Here is a 16,346-nt window from a genome sequence, read left to right as displayed (position 1 = left end):
GTACATGTTCTCAAATATTTCCAAACCACGAAAGGCAGCTGCAGCATTGTCACTTATCAAAATTAGAAGTCTGAAGGAACCAGTAGTAATACGGAACGTAAAGAGCACGCATAAAGAGCACTGCAGGCAGTGAAAACACATCTTTTGTTTCCTTAATTGTCATCGCGCACGTTATACAGTATATTGTCTTATGATAACCTAGATAACCAAACAGCGAAAAAAGAAATCTGACTTTATTTGGTGTGTTCAATGTGGAAATGTAGAAGGTGGCTATAGGTTTCCTCTTCGGGCGGATCGTTGTTCTCTGCTAAAATTTGGGAAGTGACAGCTGGTTCTCATTTGCATAGAAGTAGGTAAACTACAATAGTGAGGCGTTGCATGCTACACTGCACGCCGATTATTGTTCCCTCATTTTATGTAAAAAGATTCTATTGAAAATGTTGATGAAGAAATAGTCTTCAATTCAATGTATTCTTCAATTTGTGTCCTAACTGTGCGGGCTTTCATTTCTGGTTTTCCTTGTTGCCTATTCCCCACAGCAACATGAACCGGAACATGACTTTCTGGTACAACAAGGATGAACCGATGTTCGTCAACGTGGACGATGCTTTCTCGCCAAACGTCGAAGTTAACAGAATACCGGCTGGGTGAGTGGCATACGCTGTTGTCGTCCGCAAGCTAGTTGACATTGCTTGGTCTACGTAGTGTACAGCTTCGAGAAAAAGGCAATCGAAAATGTGGTAGCGTAAACTGGTTACCATGTTGGCAGTTACCTACGCATTGTCACGCGCTTCCTTTGAATAGGACGGAATGTGAAGAACACCGACGAGTGTTAAGAGGAAGCTTTAGCTCGGGTGCTCCTATCTAAATACATGTAAAAGGAGAATTCGTTTTTCTCGGCAACCACTGCACCAAATTTGACAAGATTTGTTGCTTTTAAAAGAAAAACTTAAAATCTAGTGACTGTTGGTTTCGAATTTTTGATTTAGGTCGTTAATTTTTTAATAAAATTTGACAAATATCGCAAATTTTCAAAAAAAGAAACTATCAAGTTTACAACTCTGTAACTCTAAAACGAAAAACGATAATACAATTCTTTGAATTGCATTTAATAGCACAACTTAAGCGGACAAAATTGATATGCTATACATGAATCTAAAAAAATTTAGTAATATGGAAATACAGCTTTTGCAGAACCTTTGTAAACAACGTAACAAATTGACGTAAGATATAAAATGACATATCAAATTTGTCCGCTTTCAATGGTCTAATGGATGCCGTTTACAGAACCGCGATATCAGTTTTTGATGCAGAGTTATGAATTTGTAAACTTCGTTCTTCTATTTTTTTCGAACTTCCGAATTTTAGAAAATTCTTTTAACAAGATCCAGGACCTAAATCGAAATTCCGCTTCCAACAGTCACTAGAATTTAACTTTCTCTCTCAAATGCAGCAAACTTCATTAAAAACGATCCGGGGGTTATCTCAGAAAAACGTTTTTGCGTTTTACATGTATTTGAATAGGCCGCGTCGGAGTTGGGCCCGAGCTAAAGCTTCCTCTTAATAGTGCTGACGAGTTGGGCAAACAGAGCCGTGTAATATGCAAGTATACTTCTTTCACGAGCCTAATTCTTTATCAACCACTGTTTGTGGCTGCCCGATACCGTTGGTTATGCGGGCAGAGCACCACCCTGACCACTCTGAGCGATTAGGCAGAAACTAAACAATCAGATAGTGACCGCACCGAGGAACTTCACCGAGTCAATAACTTGACAAGCCACTACTTCAAAGTGTTTGCCAAATAATGACTGAAGAGAGAAACACCCCGATACTTATTTAATTCAAAGGCAGACAAGCTTGGACAGCTTGGATTACATTTCTAGTATCCCTTTTAGCAAAAGCACCGTTTACACTGCTCACGCCGTTTTCACAAGACGTGATGAGCTCTGAAAGCACTAACGTATGCTCTTAAGAGGAAGCTTTAGCTCGGGTGCTCCTATCTAAATACATGTAAAAGGAGAATTCGTTTTTCTCGGCAACCACTGCACCAAATTTGACGGGGTTTGCTGCATTTAAAAGAAAAGCTTAAAATCTAGTGACTGTTGGTTTCCAATTTTCGATTTAGGTCGTCAAATTTTTATAAAAATTTGGCAAAAATCGCAAATTTTCAGAAAACGAAACTATCAAGTTTACAACTCCGTAACTCGGCAAGAAAAAATGATATCGCAATTCTGTGATTTGTACCTGATAGCACATCTAACGCGGACAAAATTAATATGTTACACATGAACCTCAAAAAAATGGAGTAATGTGTAATTATAACTTTTGCAGAACCTTCGCAAACAACGTAAAATATTCACGTAAGATGTAAACTGACACATCAAGTTTGTCCGCTTTGAATGGTCTAATGGATGCCGTTTACAGAATCGTGATATCTGTTCTTGATGCAGAGCTATTAGCTTTTAAACTTCGTGCTTCTATTTTTTTCATACGTCTGAATTTTTGAAAATCCTTTTAACAAAATTCAAGCCCTAAATCAAAATTCCGCTTCCAACAGTCACTAGAATTTAACTTTCTCTCTCAATTGCAACAAATTTCATTAAAATCGGTCCAGGGGTTATCTCAGAAAAACGTTTTTGCGTTTTTACATGTATTTGAATAGGCCGCGTCGGAGTTGGGCCCGAGCTAAAGCTTCCTCTTAAGCTGTGGCCGAAGCTTCATGTTGTCCACCCAGTCACCGTCTACGATATCTACCGAAATAGAGTTTTACTGAGCCACACCAGGCTTCATGCACATCCATTGTAAACACGGAGGAAACAGAGGCAGCTGAGGCAAGCAATGGACGCTTCACCACGTGCTCAAGCATAGCGGCGCCCACAGGATCGCTGTGAAAACGGTCCATAGAAATGTTACATAATCCCGGCCTAGATTAGCTTTGGCGATGCAATTCGAGTTGGCGCTGCGAATATTTTCTTCGAAACACTACACCTTCCACAACAAGGATATTTTACTTCATAGAACAACAGTAATGATGCAACAAAAATAGCGAACTTTACCACTTTTGTTATTACGATTTCCTAAACAGTATGCACAGCAACAGCAACTTATCATATGATCAGTGTTCAATTACGGTGCAGTTCAAGTTCTTCGCAATGTTCTACGGAAGAATATTCTATAATGCTAAGCGGCTAAGGTCTACACTCTTGATTGTGCAATTACTGTTCGTGAGTGGTTATTTTCGGTTGAACCGCCACTTTCGTGAAGGCTTCTTGTCGTGACCCCTTAAAGGTTTATGATCGAAATATGTTTTTTAATCATTGTTTATTAAAATCGTTAAAGCAAGCATGTTGGTACCTGATTTTCATTACTAAAAGACTGGTATTTGAAGTCGTGTGTCACTCCAACTTTTTGAAGTACCCAATATATGTGCCAAATGAATCGCTGCACATCCACATTCAGATTTTTCAGACCTGTTCGACGCAAGACCGACTCTTCTAACCAATCAGAAAGGCGAAACAAAATACCTAATGGATACTTGTATTGCTCAATTAGAAAGGAAATCTTTATCTAAGCTTCCTTTTGTTTTCCTTTGGCAGTCACTTACGAGAATAAGTTGAATGGGGACAGCGAAAAAACAGACCAGAAGGAAGACAGGACGCAAAAAGAAAAAAAAATCGAAATCGCTGTGCTGACATGTATAGACGGCTGTATATACAAGCTGTCCAAGAGAACGCTTTAGACGATATACTGACACACATCATGTTTTTTTCAATGCAGAGGAGAATGTCCACCCGCTCTGAAGATCACGCACAAGTTGTTCGAGTCTGTGGAGAAGGTCAACTACGAGTTCCTGAGGCTCAGTTTGCCCGTTTCTTGCAACGAGAACCTGATCGAGTAAGTTGAGTGCGTTTTGACCTCGACGTCTTTCGGTTATCAATTGGGCTTCGACGTAAATGACCAGCTCGTGTTTGCTTCTCTTTCCGTGCTTCCTCGTTTTTGTTTCGCAGGGAGCTGGAAAAAGAGCACCGCTGGGAGGAAGTGCGCCGCCGACAGCGGCGGGCGCAAGCCGAGAAGTCCAGCGTACGGCATCCAGGTAACCCACAATGTATGCGCCCGTTCCTCATTTCCCTCGAGCCGTGGTCGCTGCTACGTTGCACGATGCTTCGCACATTGGCGTATTGGAAAGCTTCACAATGGGGATTAACCCGCGTGCATGTAATAAGCATATACTCGGTAGTAGTGATAAATAAAGTTTATCGATGGAAACACCTTCGTTCAACCAGTCTGAAAAAACTACAGCCCTTAGCAAAAGAAAAAAAGAATGCGGGAGTATTTAAAGCCCGGTTAGGTATTAAAAGTTCACAATTGGTAAAACTGAAGAAGGCGAACGATGGCGCCACCGTTTGTCGACTCCTTCGCGATCGCGTTTTGAAGCGTCACGATCGCCTTTTCTTGCAACTTAATTATTCGAAACATGTCGTCTGAATGCGCACTTCTGTACTACTTTTGAACGTTGCAGCTGCTTACTTTAGCACGAGTTGGCATTAACAAAACCGACTAGAATTAAGAACTCCGGAACTCCTTCTTTTTCATATTCAACACATATATGAGAACTTATGTTCTGCAAAAGGATAAGCTTTGTTTGAAGGGAATGGTCTGCAAGGCACATTGAAATGAAAGAGAGCGATGGCTATATTTCTTTGGGAACATCGAATAACACTAAAAAACGCAGCATTGACATCCTGATCAACAGCCCAACTGGGCTTTCATTTCTGAGGTCAGAGATAGAATAAATTTTGTGGTATAATTTCTAACACCCCATCAAAATGCTTTTTCTTGCTTTTCACTGAAGAAACTATACATTTGTTTTGAATTGTGGTAACTCACGTGTGTCTGTTTATTCTTCTTAGCAAACTTGGAGCACCACATGCTTCGCAGCGGATTCAGTATGTCCGACGTCAAGGGTGAGAATCAGTCCCTTTCACACTCTGAATTAAGTTGCGCAAATTGTGGTCGCTGGTGTGTTGCTCTCAACCGTGGCTATTTTCGTTTATGCCAACATTCTGCTGCATATCTTTGACCTGCCCTTCAAATGTCGTAATAATTTTCAAATGTTCAATTCAAGTGAAGTTTATTTGAGTTGTCCAAGGTCAGGGGAGACAATACCCGCGAGGAAGGGAGGGGGGCTATATACGTAATTAAGCAGAAGGAAATTACAAGCAAATACAGAGGCTAAGATTTAAAGACAATGAGTGGGGGACATGCTAGGCTGTACAGAATAAACCAGGCGTCTATGATAACGTTCAACACCCGAGCGTTTTCAAATATTACCACTGATTTCTACATGTCACTCCCAAAATATTACTGTAGTCGCGTTCCCAATGCGCTGGATCATTTACCAGCCAATTTACTCCCTGCCGCCCAACTCAGGGTACATGTAGCTACATCCAAGTTTTCGTAAACCTAATTCCGCCTTGCTGATTTGCACGCAAACCTCATTTGGTTTCGATTTACTTGTGGTGGTTTTAGAGAGGATGTTTAAGGCATAGACGCCCTTATTAAGTTCGAGCGACAGAGTGACCTTTCCACAGAAAGGACGCACACAATTAGCGAGGTGCGCACATCGGTCGCAGACCTGCAACGCGGCTACTCGGACGAAGGCGGCGACACCGAGGAGCCGATACCCGTGGAACACCGGCCCCCGACACCCCAGCAGCGGCGCCGCTCCATGCTCAGCCCCCGCGGTACCACCGGCACCCTCACCAAGACGCAGTCGTTCGATGCTGCCACCACCTTGCAGGTGAGCCATCGTGCTGGACGCGTTATGGGCGCCTTCGCAGAGATCCAGACTTTCCGCAGTCAATTCGTCCTGAAGGAACTGAAGAACACTCAGACCAGAGAGAAGCACACGGCCTTCTCGTTGGCGTACGCCTTGCTGATGCCCGTTGTTGAGTTAAACATGAATCAGGGTTCTCAGAACGACGTATGACTGACGTACGTACAGCTGCACACAATGCTTAAATAAACTGGGTGCCGTGTGTACCACGTGCGCGAACAAAGGGGCATGATGAACATTCCGCTAATTTGTTAACGACTGTTGTATGCAGTGCCATACTTATATTACCCAAAGTACACACAATAAAGAGAGAAAGATCTCTACTTAAAATGGATAAACTGTCCGAATGTTTTTTTCATACGAGACTGAATTAGAGTCACTAAAATGTAGTTTCATTTTTTATTGGATACTGCTTTTTTTTCTTTAATGAACTTTAGAGAATTTCAATTCTTACTGTCAGCTAGAGGAGTGCGTGGTCTCACTTTTATCAGTCGGACATGTTTTTCCGTTGTCTTTCGCGAGCGAGAGTGATATTTCGGCGCTTGATAGCACACAGCACGTGCCAAAGGGAGGGAAGTAGGCTAAGTTTGCTAATCAGATTAATAAAGCAGGCAATCAACACTCCCCATAAAAGCAGAAGCGGGAGCTATAGCTTTATTAGAGAATAAATTAGCGCATACTTGCATACGACGTATGTGTGCGTGCGCGCTCTCTTGCCCCGACAATCATTGACAGGCGACCATATGAGAATGCTGCAACGAGAACAAAGTGCCGGAGGTGGCTACTGCCAGGCACTTTAGAGCCCATCCCTCACTCGCTCTCTCTACGCATGCGCAGGTTCCTGACGGATCCCGTCCGGACCCTAAGCGGCTGCGGGCAGCTTCGAGCGAGGAGGCGCTCAACCGGCTAGGCCAGAAGCCCAAGGCCGGTCAGCGAACCAAAGCGGTCACACCCGAACCTGAGAGTAAGCTTTCCCTTCTCTCTGCATCGCTGGAATTTAACTTTCAGGTGCATTTTAAAAAATGGGACTACTTTCGCAAATTGTTTCATCAAATGATGTATGCATGGGCTGTTAGTCAGTTTCAGCGTTATCTTTATGTTGTTCGATATGTCACAAGTGGTTGCGCTATCTGCAGTTTCCTCGTTTCACACCATGGCAGAGTTACATAAAATCGGAATAGTTTTGTTTCGTGCATACCAGAAGCAACGAGCAGCTATATGAAATATAAAAGTGGGAGCAAGAGAGAAATACCGAGCTAAAAGTAGAAATGGTCGCGTCTTACTGGCGACCAAGTTTTGTTGTGCGTGCTACTAGGCTGATTTTACGACGTCCGTCCCAACAAGCCCGCATTACAACTCTAGTCAAGCTGAAACCCTTACACTCCCCCTCTTTGTTCTGTATCAGGTTCAAGAAGACATGTTTCCGCAGCGCAAAAGGCGATGACTGAAGGAAGAACACAACACAGGCGCACAACAAGAGAAGCCTCAGCGCCTTTGTTGTGTTCTTCCTTCAGTCCCCGTCTTTCGCGCTGCGCAGACATGTCGATTGAATCACAAACTCGCCTAAGCGTCCACCTTTTCAAGAACACACGCGTGGAGGGCGTACGTTGGAGCCTGAAAATGATGCGACTTTTCTTCGAGCATGTGAATTCACAATTCTCGAGTCCGCGGTAGTGTAGTAAGCACCTCCGTCGAAGCAAGCTCGTTGTTTTCAATGCTGTTCTCGTCCTCTCCTCGCGGCCACGCAGGCAAGTCCAAGCGCCGTGGCAAGTCGCCTTTCCGCTTCTTCCGCAAGAAGGAGGAGAAGGAGGATGCCGCCGCCACCACAACCCCTTCCTCGGGACAAGCGCCCCCGTCCTCAAAGGGGGGTCAGCAACAGAGCATGTCCCCGCCGCTGCTCACAGTGCGACCTCCGTCCGTCCATAGACTGTCGCCAGGTGAGTATGGAACTGGATGACGACCACGACCCATTTTGTTTCGATCTACAAGCTACCCGCTTGACCCAATCTTGGGCACTACATATATTAATCCAAAATTCAAGGCGAAGATGGAAACGAATATTTGAACAATGACCGAACAAGAGAAGCCTCACCCAGGAGCTCACGTTTCGAAGAAAGAACGTGTTTTCGTTATGACGAAGACTTTGTCCATTTCTTTAGACGCTTGATTACAAGCAGTGATCAAGAATGGCCGAACAAAAAGGAGCCTGATCTAGCAGCCAACGTTTCGGCCAGACTTCGTCATGATGAAGCCGTGGAGTTGTCTTTTTTATGGCGATCCTTTTTCGATACGTTGGCTCCTGGATAAGGCTTCTCTTGTTCTATCGTTAAAGAAATTTTATTCACCGCATAGTTCAGTGTGGCTTTTCCTTTGACGCTGTTTTAGATATGAACAAATATGCCATGTTTCATTTCACGTACCCCACAAATCAAATATGTAACGTTTATTTTTCATTCATTTCTGACATTTGATATCGTTTGAATTGATTTTATTTCGCTGCGCTGGTACAAACCAGAATGTAACATAAGTGGGATAGAAGCTGCCTTACGGCAGAGCTTGACTGGCCCCATTGCCCGGTAAAACAAAAGCAACAGAAGGCAACAATACAGCAATGCTAACATATCACTTTCCCTAACATATGCAATATAAAGAACTTATAAATTCGAAGTCCCTAAAAAGCAATACATAGAACATTCAACACAGCATTTACAGTATAACCATCATTTGACAAACCACGTACATTTTCATCCGTTAGTTGAAACTTGTTTAGTGCAATGAGGAGAGGATAAGGCAGCAGTTAAAAGCCTTAATCTTCTATAACCGTGACTCTAACTGCGTAAGTTGTAGTGTCTATAAACTTGTGCTGTCCTGCATTACAGAGCCGTTCAAGTTGTCCAATTTTATTGTTTGCAAATAACAAGAGGCAGCCTAACCGGCAAACCCGTTCATAGCTCCCAGCAACCAACTCCTGTGCCCACCTGTGCCCGAGAGACCCACCTCGTTGTCTTCGCCGACGAGTCCCGGAAGCGGAACCGGAGGCGGCACTTCCACCCTGCCCCGCAGCGGAAGCTTCCGGCGGCCCTCCATAACGCCCGGCCCGCCACCTCTGGCCACCGACGAGAGCGGTGACCACCTGGACACGTCGGTGCTGGAGCTGGTGGACGAGTACTTCTTCGGCCTCCGGGTGTTCCCCGGCCAGGACCCGAACCACGTGTACGTCGGCTGGGTCACGACAGCGTACAAGTTCTACGACCGCACCTTCGGAAACTCCAAGGTGCGAAAGGTCGCTTTCCACGGGCTCAGCGAGGATGGTCTCGTCCACCACGTGTGAGTAAAAAAAAAATGGAATCCTTCGCAAATGTGTGCAAGTTCGACCAACTTGTCCATCATGTTTAAACTTGAAGACAATGTTTATATGTTATCTCAGTAGCTCCATGCCGTGTTGGGAAAGCTATGTGTCGTGTTAGCCAATTATAGGATAATAGCGAGATGGGCTCTACGTCCGCAGATTGGAAAGGTTACGGAAAGAATGGCAACGCACACTGGGCAAGCCTTTGCTATTTCTCTGTCACACTTAGCCGGTTTTCGACTTTAGATTACCCGACACACGCGTAGTGCCACGTAGTTAATATAGCTATACGTTTACATGAACACTGTAAGGTCGAGCCGAGTCGGCTTGTCGGGCCGACTTCTGGTCCTATGCTACAAGTAAACGCTAGCGGGTCGAACCGAGCGAGCGCCGATGTGAATTCAGTCAATCCGCCAAACACGTTTTACAAGATGAACGTAAACGCAGTTGGGTCGGGCCGGTAATCTCGATCTCCGACTCGACCCGCTCTCGTCGAGTTCGCGTAACCGAAACTAATGAGACGGTGCATTGTCGTACAGCAGTTCAACGATAAAGGCAGTTTCAAATCACCTTGACGGAGCATGAGGCATGCTTTTGTCGCATGTATCATGCTGTCACCTCTGTGTTCCGCCCACGGACTCCACTCGTGCACCGCTTAAAGAGACCTGAGATTGAAAACTTCAACCTTGAAGTAGCTTTCTGTGCTGTACCATAGGACTTGTCATATACTGCGCACTCGCGTGTCGAGGAATTCAAGACTAACTAGCATACCGAAAATAACAGAGAAGAGTTCTGTTTGCGTAATTCATGCGGTTTCTCAGGTAATGATGCCTTCTCTTCTTGCAGCTTGGAACGCCAGAACTGCTACATGGTGTGTGCGGGGCAGTTGGCCGCTGAGATTAGCCAGGGTGACACAGCAGGCCGTTCGGCCAATCAGGTATGCAATTGGTGTGCTGTAATTTTTCTTTTTATTTTTTTTTTATTTAGAGAAGCTCTCTTTGCCTAGTCCACCACGGTTCTTAATCTGTTCTCTTCTGATCGCTTCCTTATTTGTAGTTTGGTCTGATCTGTAGTCTAATTCGTAGTCTTGCTTGAAAGTAGTGCTTCTCTGTGTTGTCACATGCCGAATCAGATTCGAAGGACACAGTGACCTTCTTATCCTTACACCTGCATTCGTTCCTCGCCTCCTCTCAGGGCATGTACGTGGGTTGCCACATTGACGTGGCCACTGGTATGATCACGTTCAGCGCTGATGGCCACATGACTAGGCAGCGCTTCAGGGTAAGTCCATCTATATGCCACCTTCAGTTTCTTTTCTTTTTTCAAATCGATGAAGCGTTATCTTCATGCATGCCCTATATAAACAGTCTTCTGTTCAGTGGTCGCGAACGATAGATGTACAGATTGGTCACATTTTAAATGAAACGCCTAATTAATATTCAAGTGGTCATAACTCCAACATTTCTTCGCTTTACGGGAATAATGTGCCTTATCAACACCCTATGATGATATCCATAAATAAAAGGATAGTTTTCTCAATTTCATGCTAAACATCAGCTGATATGAGCTTTGAAATACTAAGGAGGGGTTTTCCAGAATACTGGCTTACTCTGTAGGTGCGCTCTTCAATTCCTGAGAAACGTATAGTGTACCTAGTGTGCACAGGTTCGCCCAACAAAGACTTAGATTCGTGAATCGCAGTTCTGGTACTGTCGGTTTGTTCACCGTTACTACGTTACATTACATTAGTGCTACGGCTACAATTTTTAGCTGTTCATGGGCGAGGCTTTTTGGAAGAGCATTGATTAAAAGATTATTGAAATTTTTATGACATCTTGTGGATTTGTGTGCGAAAACTGGTGCTCTAGCTACGATGTTTCCTATTGAATTGATATATGACTTGATTGTAGTCCAACTCTGCAGTGGTGGCATGAACCCTACGGAGAGAATAGTTGAGAACGGTAACTTAATGGAGTTCGTTAGTTCTATAGGTTGGCAAACTCACTCTTGAGTCGACTCATTCAAACTCAGACTTGCCCGTGAATCTGAGTGAGTTCGAGCAGGTCCTAGGGTTGTGAGCGTGAGCTTGACTTAACCCAGCTTAGTCGAATTTTGGTGAGTGAGTTTTTGTGAGGAGGGCATTAAGCGAAATATACATTTTATGAGTTAATCTCACTTAATTCAGTTTATTTTACCGACCTGTGGTGTGACTATTCATTAAGTGAATATTGAGATTTGCCACCCAAGTAACATCTTCCTCTTCCCACAATAAACGTGATCAGGCGCAATCAGCCATGGTAACTCAGTGGTTGTGCAATTCGGCCAGCAACTGTGCGCGAGGACCGAGGGCTTAATTGCTGGGCTCCTCTCATTGGAGGCAACCGCGAGAACGCTCGTGTATTGCAGTTCAGGTGCAGGTTAAGGAACGCCAATTTTTCGATATTGATCCATAGCCTTCCGCAACAGCGTCTTCCATGACCCATGTGATGCTCTGAGAAGTTAAACCCCGTTAAACGCACGATCAACCTTTATAGGCGCAATCGCGCTATCTATCACAGGATACATCCTTTTTTTTTAAGATTATGTAAAGTTTTTAAGAATTACAGATTGGTGTACCCAAATTCAAATTAAACTTCGCATGTCCTGCATGCAGTTTGGTTTATAGGCAGGGGCGTCGTTGTAGCTCAGGCACCACGCGAAGCTTTGCACTGTGCACTGCAGTAAACGCGACTGTGCGTACTGCGCATCGTGCCGCAGATGGAGCCGGGCACCAAGCTGTTCCCGGCGGTGTTCTTCGAGGCGACCAGCAAAGAGGTGCTGCAGTTCGAGCTGGGCCGCACGCCTACCACGCTGCCGCTGTCGGCCGCCTTGCTTCACACGACGAGCAAGCACCTGACGCCGCAGCTCCCTCCCAGGCTCAAGGTTAGCCGCGCATGCGCAGAGACTACAGCAGGCGCCCCCTATAGTTCTGAAATTGAAGTTTATACTTGCTCAGGGTAGTCGTGAGATATTAAAAGAAAAGACATCGTGAAGAACTCGGCTGTGTCTCGAGCGCTAAGCTCTGCCTCGTCAGTACCATGTTTGTGCAGAGATGCAGCTTATTTACAGACCACCCCTAAAGCTCACTGGCAGCGGAAATCATAAATAGTTAAACATTTTACTGAAGGCTTCCAGCAGGGTGCGTTCTTTTACTTCTTTTTTTTTTCCAAATTTATTCTCTGTATTTTAGTTTCCTTTCGTAAATTCCCTTATCCAAAGACCTTTTACGGCCTGATTTCGTTCACGTACGGAAACAACAAAATTCCCACCCGCCCTATAACTTATGAACGACGCTTGTGTGCCATCTTAATCTTACATGACCGTTTCTTTTAGTTGCTTCTGCTGTAGTTTGCGTCCCAAATGCTGTTTGAAAAAAGCACCAGCGGTTGTCACAACTGTCCTTTTCAGTTTGATGTATCTGAGAACGACCGTGTACCGGGTCTGGTGTCTTCACTATTAGCGCCGAACTGCCATTTTCTTGTAAACCCTGATGAAGATCGGTCCACCGGTCGAAACTGTTGAAATTAAATACGTGTTCTGTTTACCTTGTACAACCATTGAAATTATATATATATATCATTACGACGTTTCGGCCGGGGTCCGGCCTTCATCTGGATCGCGTTGCTTACACCCAGACCTCAATTTGTACATTTTCACTGTAAGGGTGAAGCATATATATATATATATATATATATATATATATATGTGTGTAGTATTTCTGCCTGATTAGACGTAGTTTGCTCCCTCGCTTTCTTTTTACGCGACCCACCCGGGGCTCCTCCACGATCTGCAGGTCCAATGCCTGCAGCCGTATGTGTGGGCCCGCGTGCCCAACGTGAACCTTCGCCCGCACGCCCTGCGGCTGTCCGAGGTGCGCGGATGGAGTATGCTGTGCGAAGACCCGCTCTCCATGCTGGCCCTCCACATACCCGAGGAACACCGCTGCATCGACGTCCTCGAGCTCATCGAGAACGAGCGCCTGCTCAAGTACGCGTTGTCCTCCGTTGAGGGCGAGAAAAAAAAATGGGGTGGGGCCACGTCGAATTAGCTTGTTGCTAGCGCCAGCTGTATGATCGCTTCGTTACCTACACTTCGAGATATTTATAACAGATCCCGAAACCATCGTTGTAGACAAAGCGATGAAATTGAAAAAAGAAGTAATGTTACAGTTTGCATGTATTTCTGTTTCTTTTCATGTCGTACTTTTTAACACACAAAAGAATAGAGGGTGGTGGGGGTAAAAATGTTTAATTTACCACATACGGATTTGACCTCCCCTCTAGTGGTTAACATCTTGGGGGGGAAGGGAGAGGAAATTGCGTTCTAAAGAGGAGACTCAAATAAAAGTTCATCAGCAGTTGTGATTCTTGGAGAAATTCCGTGAGGGAGTCCAAAGGAGGGGTTGACCTACATTGCTTGGCCGGCAATTACACTTTCGCATGTCTCACGTTGTTACGCTACCATAGTGTAAAACAGCACAACATAGTTGCATTTCCGAGTTCCACGCCGTGCCCGTAAGCGTCAGACCGCGGCAGTAGAAGCTGCGCTCGAATTCTAAACTTGTGCGTACAAGAGAGAACGTCGGGTGTCCTGGCACTTCGGATGACCAAACTCTCAACTTTTAAAATGGAATTAAATTGAATTCTGGGATTCTCCGAGCGAGAACCACGATTTGATTATGAGGCACGCCGTAGTGGAGGACTCCGGATTAAACTTGACCACAAGGGTATCTTTCACGTGCCCCCAATGCACGGGACACGGAAGTTTTTGCATTTCGTCTCAAATCAAAATGTGGCCGCCGCGGTCGGGATTTGATCCTGCGAACTCGAGCTTAGCACCGCTACACCACAGCCACTAAGCCACCGCGACAGGCGTAAAATGGCAGTAAACGCGTTTGAGACGAAAGCGAGAGGCAAAATTTTCGGGTCATTGAGGCTGCATCTGTGGCTGTGAATGTGCTACAGGTTGTACTATAGTACAGGTTTCTCTCGTTGTGTTAATTTTTCCTCCCTTTCTCCCGCTTGCAGCTTCCACGCGCACACCCTGTCTCTGTACGGGGCGCTGTGTTTCCAGGGCAACCACAGAGCGGCGCACATGATTTGCTCGCACGTGGACGAGAAGCAGCTCATGTACGCCATACAGAGCGAGTATCTTTCGGGACCGCTGAGAACGGGCTTCACCGACCTTCTCATCTCTCTACACCTTGAGTTCCACGCATACGCCAGGTAGGTGCACTCTTCTGCTCTCAACTAGCATTAGCATCAATTCCTCGAAACAGTTGGCGATATAACTGGGTAAAATTATTTTAAAAATGTATGAAACTTTGCACACGTACGGCGTAAACGCCAGATCGACGTAGGGCAGAACCGAAGTGCAGCGCTCGCAGGTTGTCGTAGCTGCTTACATGTGAAGCAGTATGACAGTATTAGCGATCACCTAAGAGCAACAGTGCAAAATGCATACAGAATGCTTTTCTTTTCACTGGTATGGCTGAGCTTCGGTCACCATTTGCAAAGTCATTCATCGCATCACATTAGTCAGCGATTGCTTCGGTCACAGCTTTGACACCATGCAGCGCAGTACCTCTTGGAAACTGGAAGTCGCGTGTGAAGTGAACCATGTACATGAATTGACGTTTTGTCAGTTCCTGTACTCTCGCGTATTGTTCGGTGGTTATGACAGCGACATATGGAAAAAGCTGCTCTTGCTGAAGATCTAACATGCCTCTGAAGAGGTACTGTACCTACTGCATAGTTGCTGTCCTTCTCATCGAAATACCGATATACAAGACAGGTCCAACCAAGTTGTAGATCGATCTAAGCGGTCAAATAATTTTCGCTACCATAATCACCACCACGGACGCTCGATGTCACTGCATCCACCGTCTGACAGTTGTGCGCTTCCGTCCGTTAGATTTACGCTGTACACGAGGTGCCTCTTGCTAGGTCCCAACAAAAATTTTCTTTACACTTTAGAAATTCTAAATAGACACTCAGGGAGCTTTCTTCCACAAGAATTTTTAAACATGGTTTAGTAATAGCCGAGATAGAATCGAATGAAACGTTGCGATGCCATGTTGCAGGGAGGTAGACCACGTTCCTACAGCGTAAGCTTTCCTCTCATTGCGTCCGCCAGCACCCATCGGCACTCAACTCTCCTGTTTTGTACACCGGAGTTGAGGGCCCATGAGGTGCTTATGTTATGACGTCAGTCTAGTTTGTCAAAACCGAAGGTTGTTTTGAGCGTTGTGAGTTTCACGGGAATTGCCGAGCTGCTGTCTGTTGACTGTATGTCTGTGACGTGGTGGCGCTATGCCTGTGACACCATCTGTGCTGGTGGAAAAGGCACGCGGCTCCTCCGGGAAGGGCACGTAGGATTTTGTGCGGACTCTCAGTAACTCACAATAAAAATGAGTTTTACGTTTAGCGCACCAAGAGTGATAAGGGACACAAACCGCCGGTCGTACAAAAGAACGTAAGAAAGGGGGTACAAAATAGCACGAAAGAAGCGCAAAATTACGCAAGCAAATCGTAGGACTTTGGATACGCAAGGACGCTTGGGTGTTTCATTTCAAAAACTCGCTTCATTTTTATAGAGCACGCGTAACCGTGAGCGTTCTACGCAGCGTCACTGTTTGTTTTCAGTGACGACACTTGTTGAAGGGTCCCTTAAGGAAGCGGCCTCGAATGAACATTGAACCCAAAGGCACCTACGCCGTACTCGGAAGCATCTAGACTGCTTTACCGCTTTGCAGGAGTTTGACACAAAACGAGTTCATCGTGCCCCTTGGTCCCGACATCCGAGCGCTGTACGAGGACTCATGCACGGCGCATTCTTTTTGCACCCTGGAGTGCGTCTCCATACGGCCAGAGATGTCCTTCTCAGAGACAAGGTAAGGAGCGAAGACACCTACTTCTCGTTCGCAAGGTGGCACGCGTTGAGGCGAACGCAGCGATAGCGAACTACATGTGCTAGCTCACCGTCGTCATCTGTACCTATCAAGTGTGTCATACCTCCCGTATTCGCAGTCACCTTATTTCAGCAGCAAGAACACATGATGCCGCAGAGTTCGCGCTAAACTCCGCACAATGCGTTTGTCGCGAACGCCAGGTTGCATTTCCT

General features: G+C 45.4%; 1 protein-coding gene across 6 annotated transcripts in view; it reads left to right on the top strand.

Annotated features, from left to right (window-relative positions):
• RyR (Ryanodine receptor) overlaps window positions 1-16,346 on the top strand; it is a 314,977-nt gene that overhangs the window by 129,930 nt on the left and 168,701 nt on the right. For 3 of the 6 annotated variants that reach the window (XM_055062325.2, XM_055062323.2, XM_072284846.1), the window contains exons 34-47: window positions 540-647; window positions 3,778-3,894; window positions 4,008-4,093; window positions 4,911-4,964; window positions 5,634-5,800; window positions 6,674-6,800; window positions 7,585-7,773; window positions 8,788-9,163; window positions 10,032-10,122; window positions 10,380-10,466; window positions 11,943-12,107; window positions 13,018-13,211; window positions 14,252-14,449; window positions 15,979-16,116. In XM_055062325.2, the coding sequence (XP_054918300.2) occupies window positions 540-647; window positions 3,778-3,894; window positions 4,008-4,093; window positions 4,911-4,964; window positions 5,634-5,800; window positions 6,674-6,800; window positions 7,585-7,773; window positions 8,788-9,163; window positions 10,032-10,122; window positions 10,380-10,466; window positions 11,943-12,107; window positions 13,018-13,211; window positions 14,252-14,449; window positions 15,979-16,116 (2,097 nt within the window). Of the gene's footprint in view, window positions 1-539; window positions 648-3,777; window positions 3,895-4,007; window positions 4,106-4,910; window positions 4,965-5,633; window positions 5,801-6,673; window positions 6,801-7,584; window positions 7,774-8,787; window positions 9,164-10,031; window positions 10,123-10,379; window positions 10,467-11,942; window positions 12,108-13,017; window positions 13,212-14,251; window positions 14,450-15,978; window positions 16,117-16,346 lie in introns of all 6 variants that reach the window. The other 3 variants (XM_055062324.2, XM_055062321.2, XM_055062322.2) reach the window with 1 other exon arrangement.

This window comes from Dermacentor andersoni, chromosome 10 (assembly GCF_023375885.2).
Source record: "Dermacentor andersoni chromosome 10, qqDerAnde1_hic_scaffold, whole genome shotgun sequence".
NCBI classification, from domain to species: Eukaryota; Metazoa; Arthropoda; class Arachnida; order Ixodida; family Ixodidae; genus Dermacentor; species Dermacentor andersoni.
Note: the sequence above shows the minus strand (reverse complement) of the source record. Positions and strands in the feature narration are given on the sequence as shown.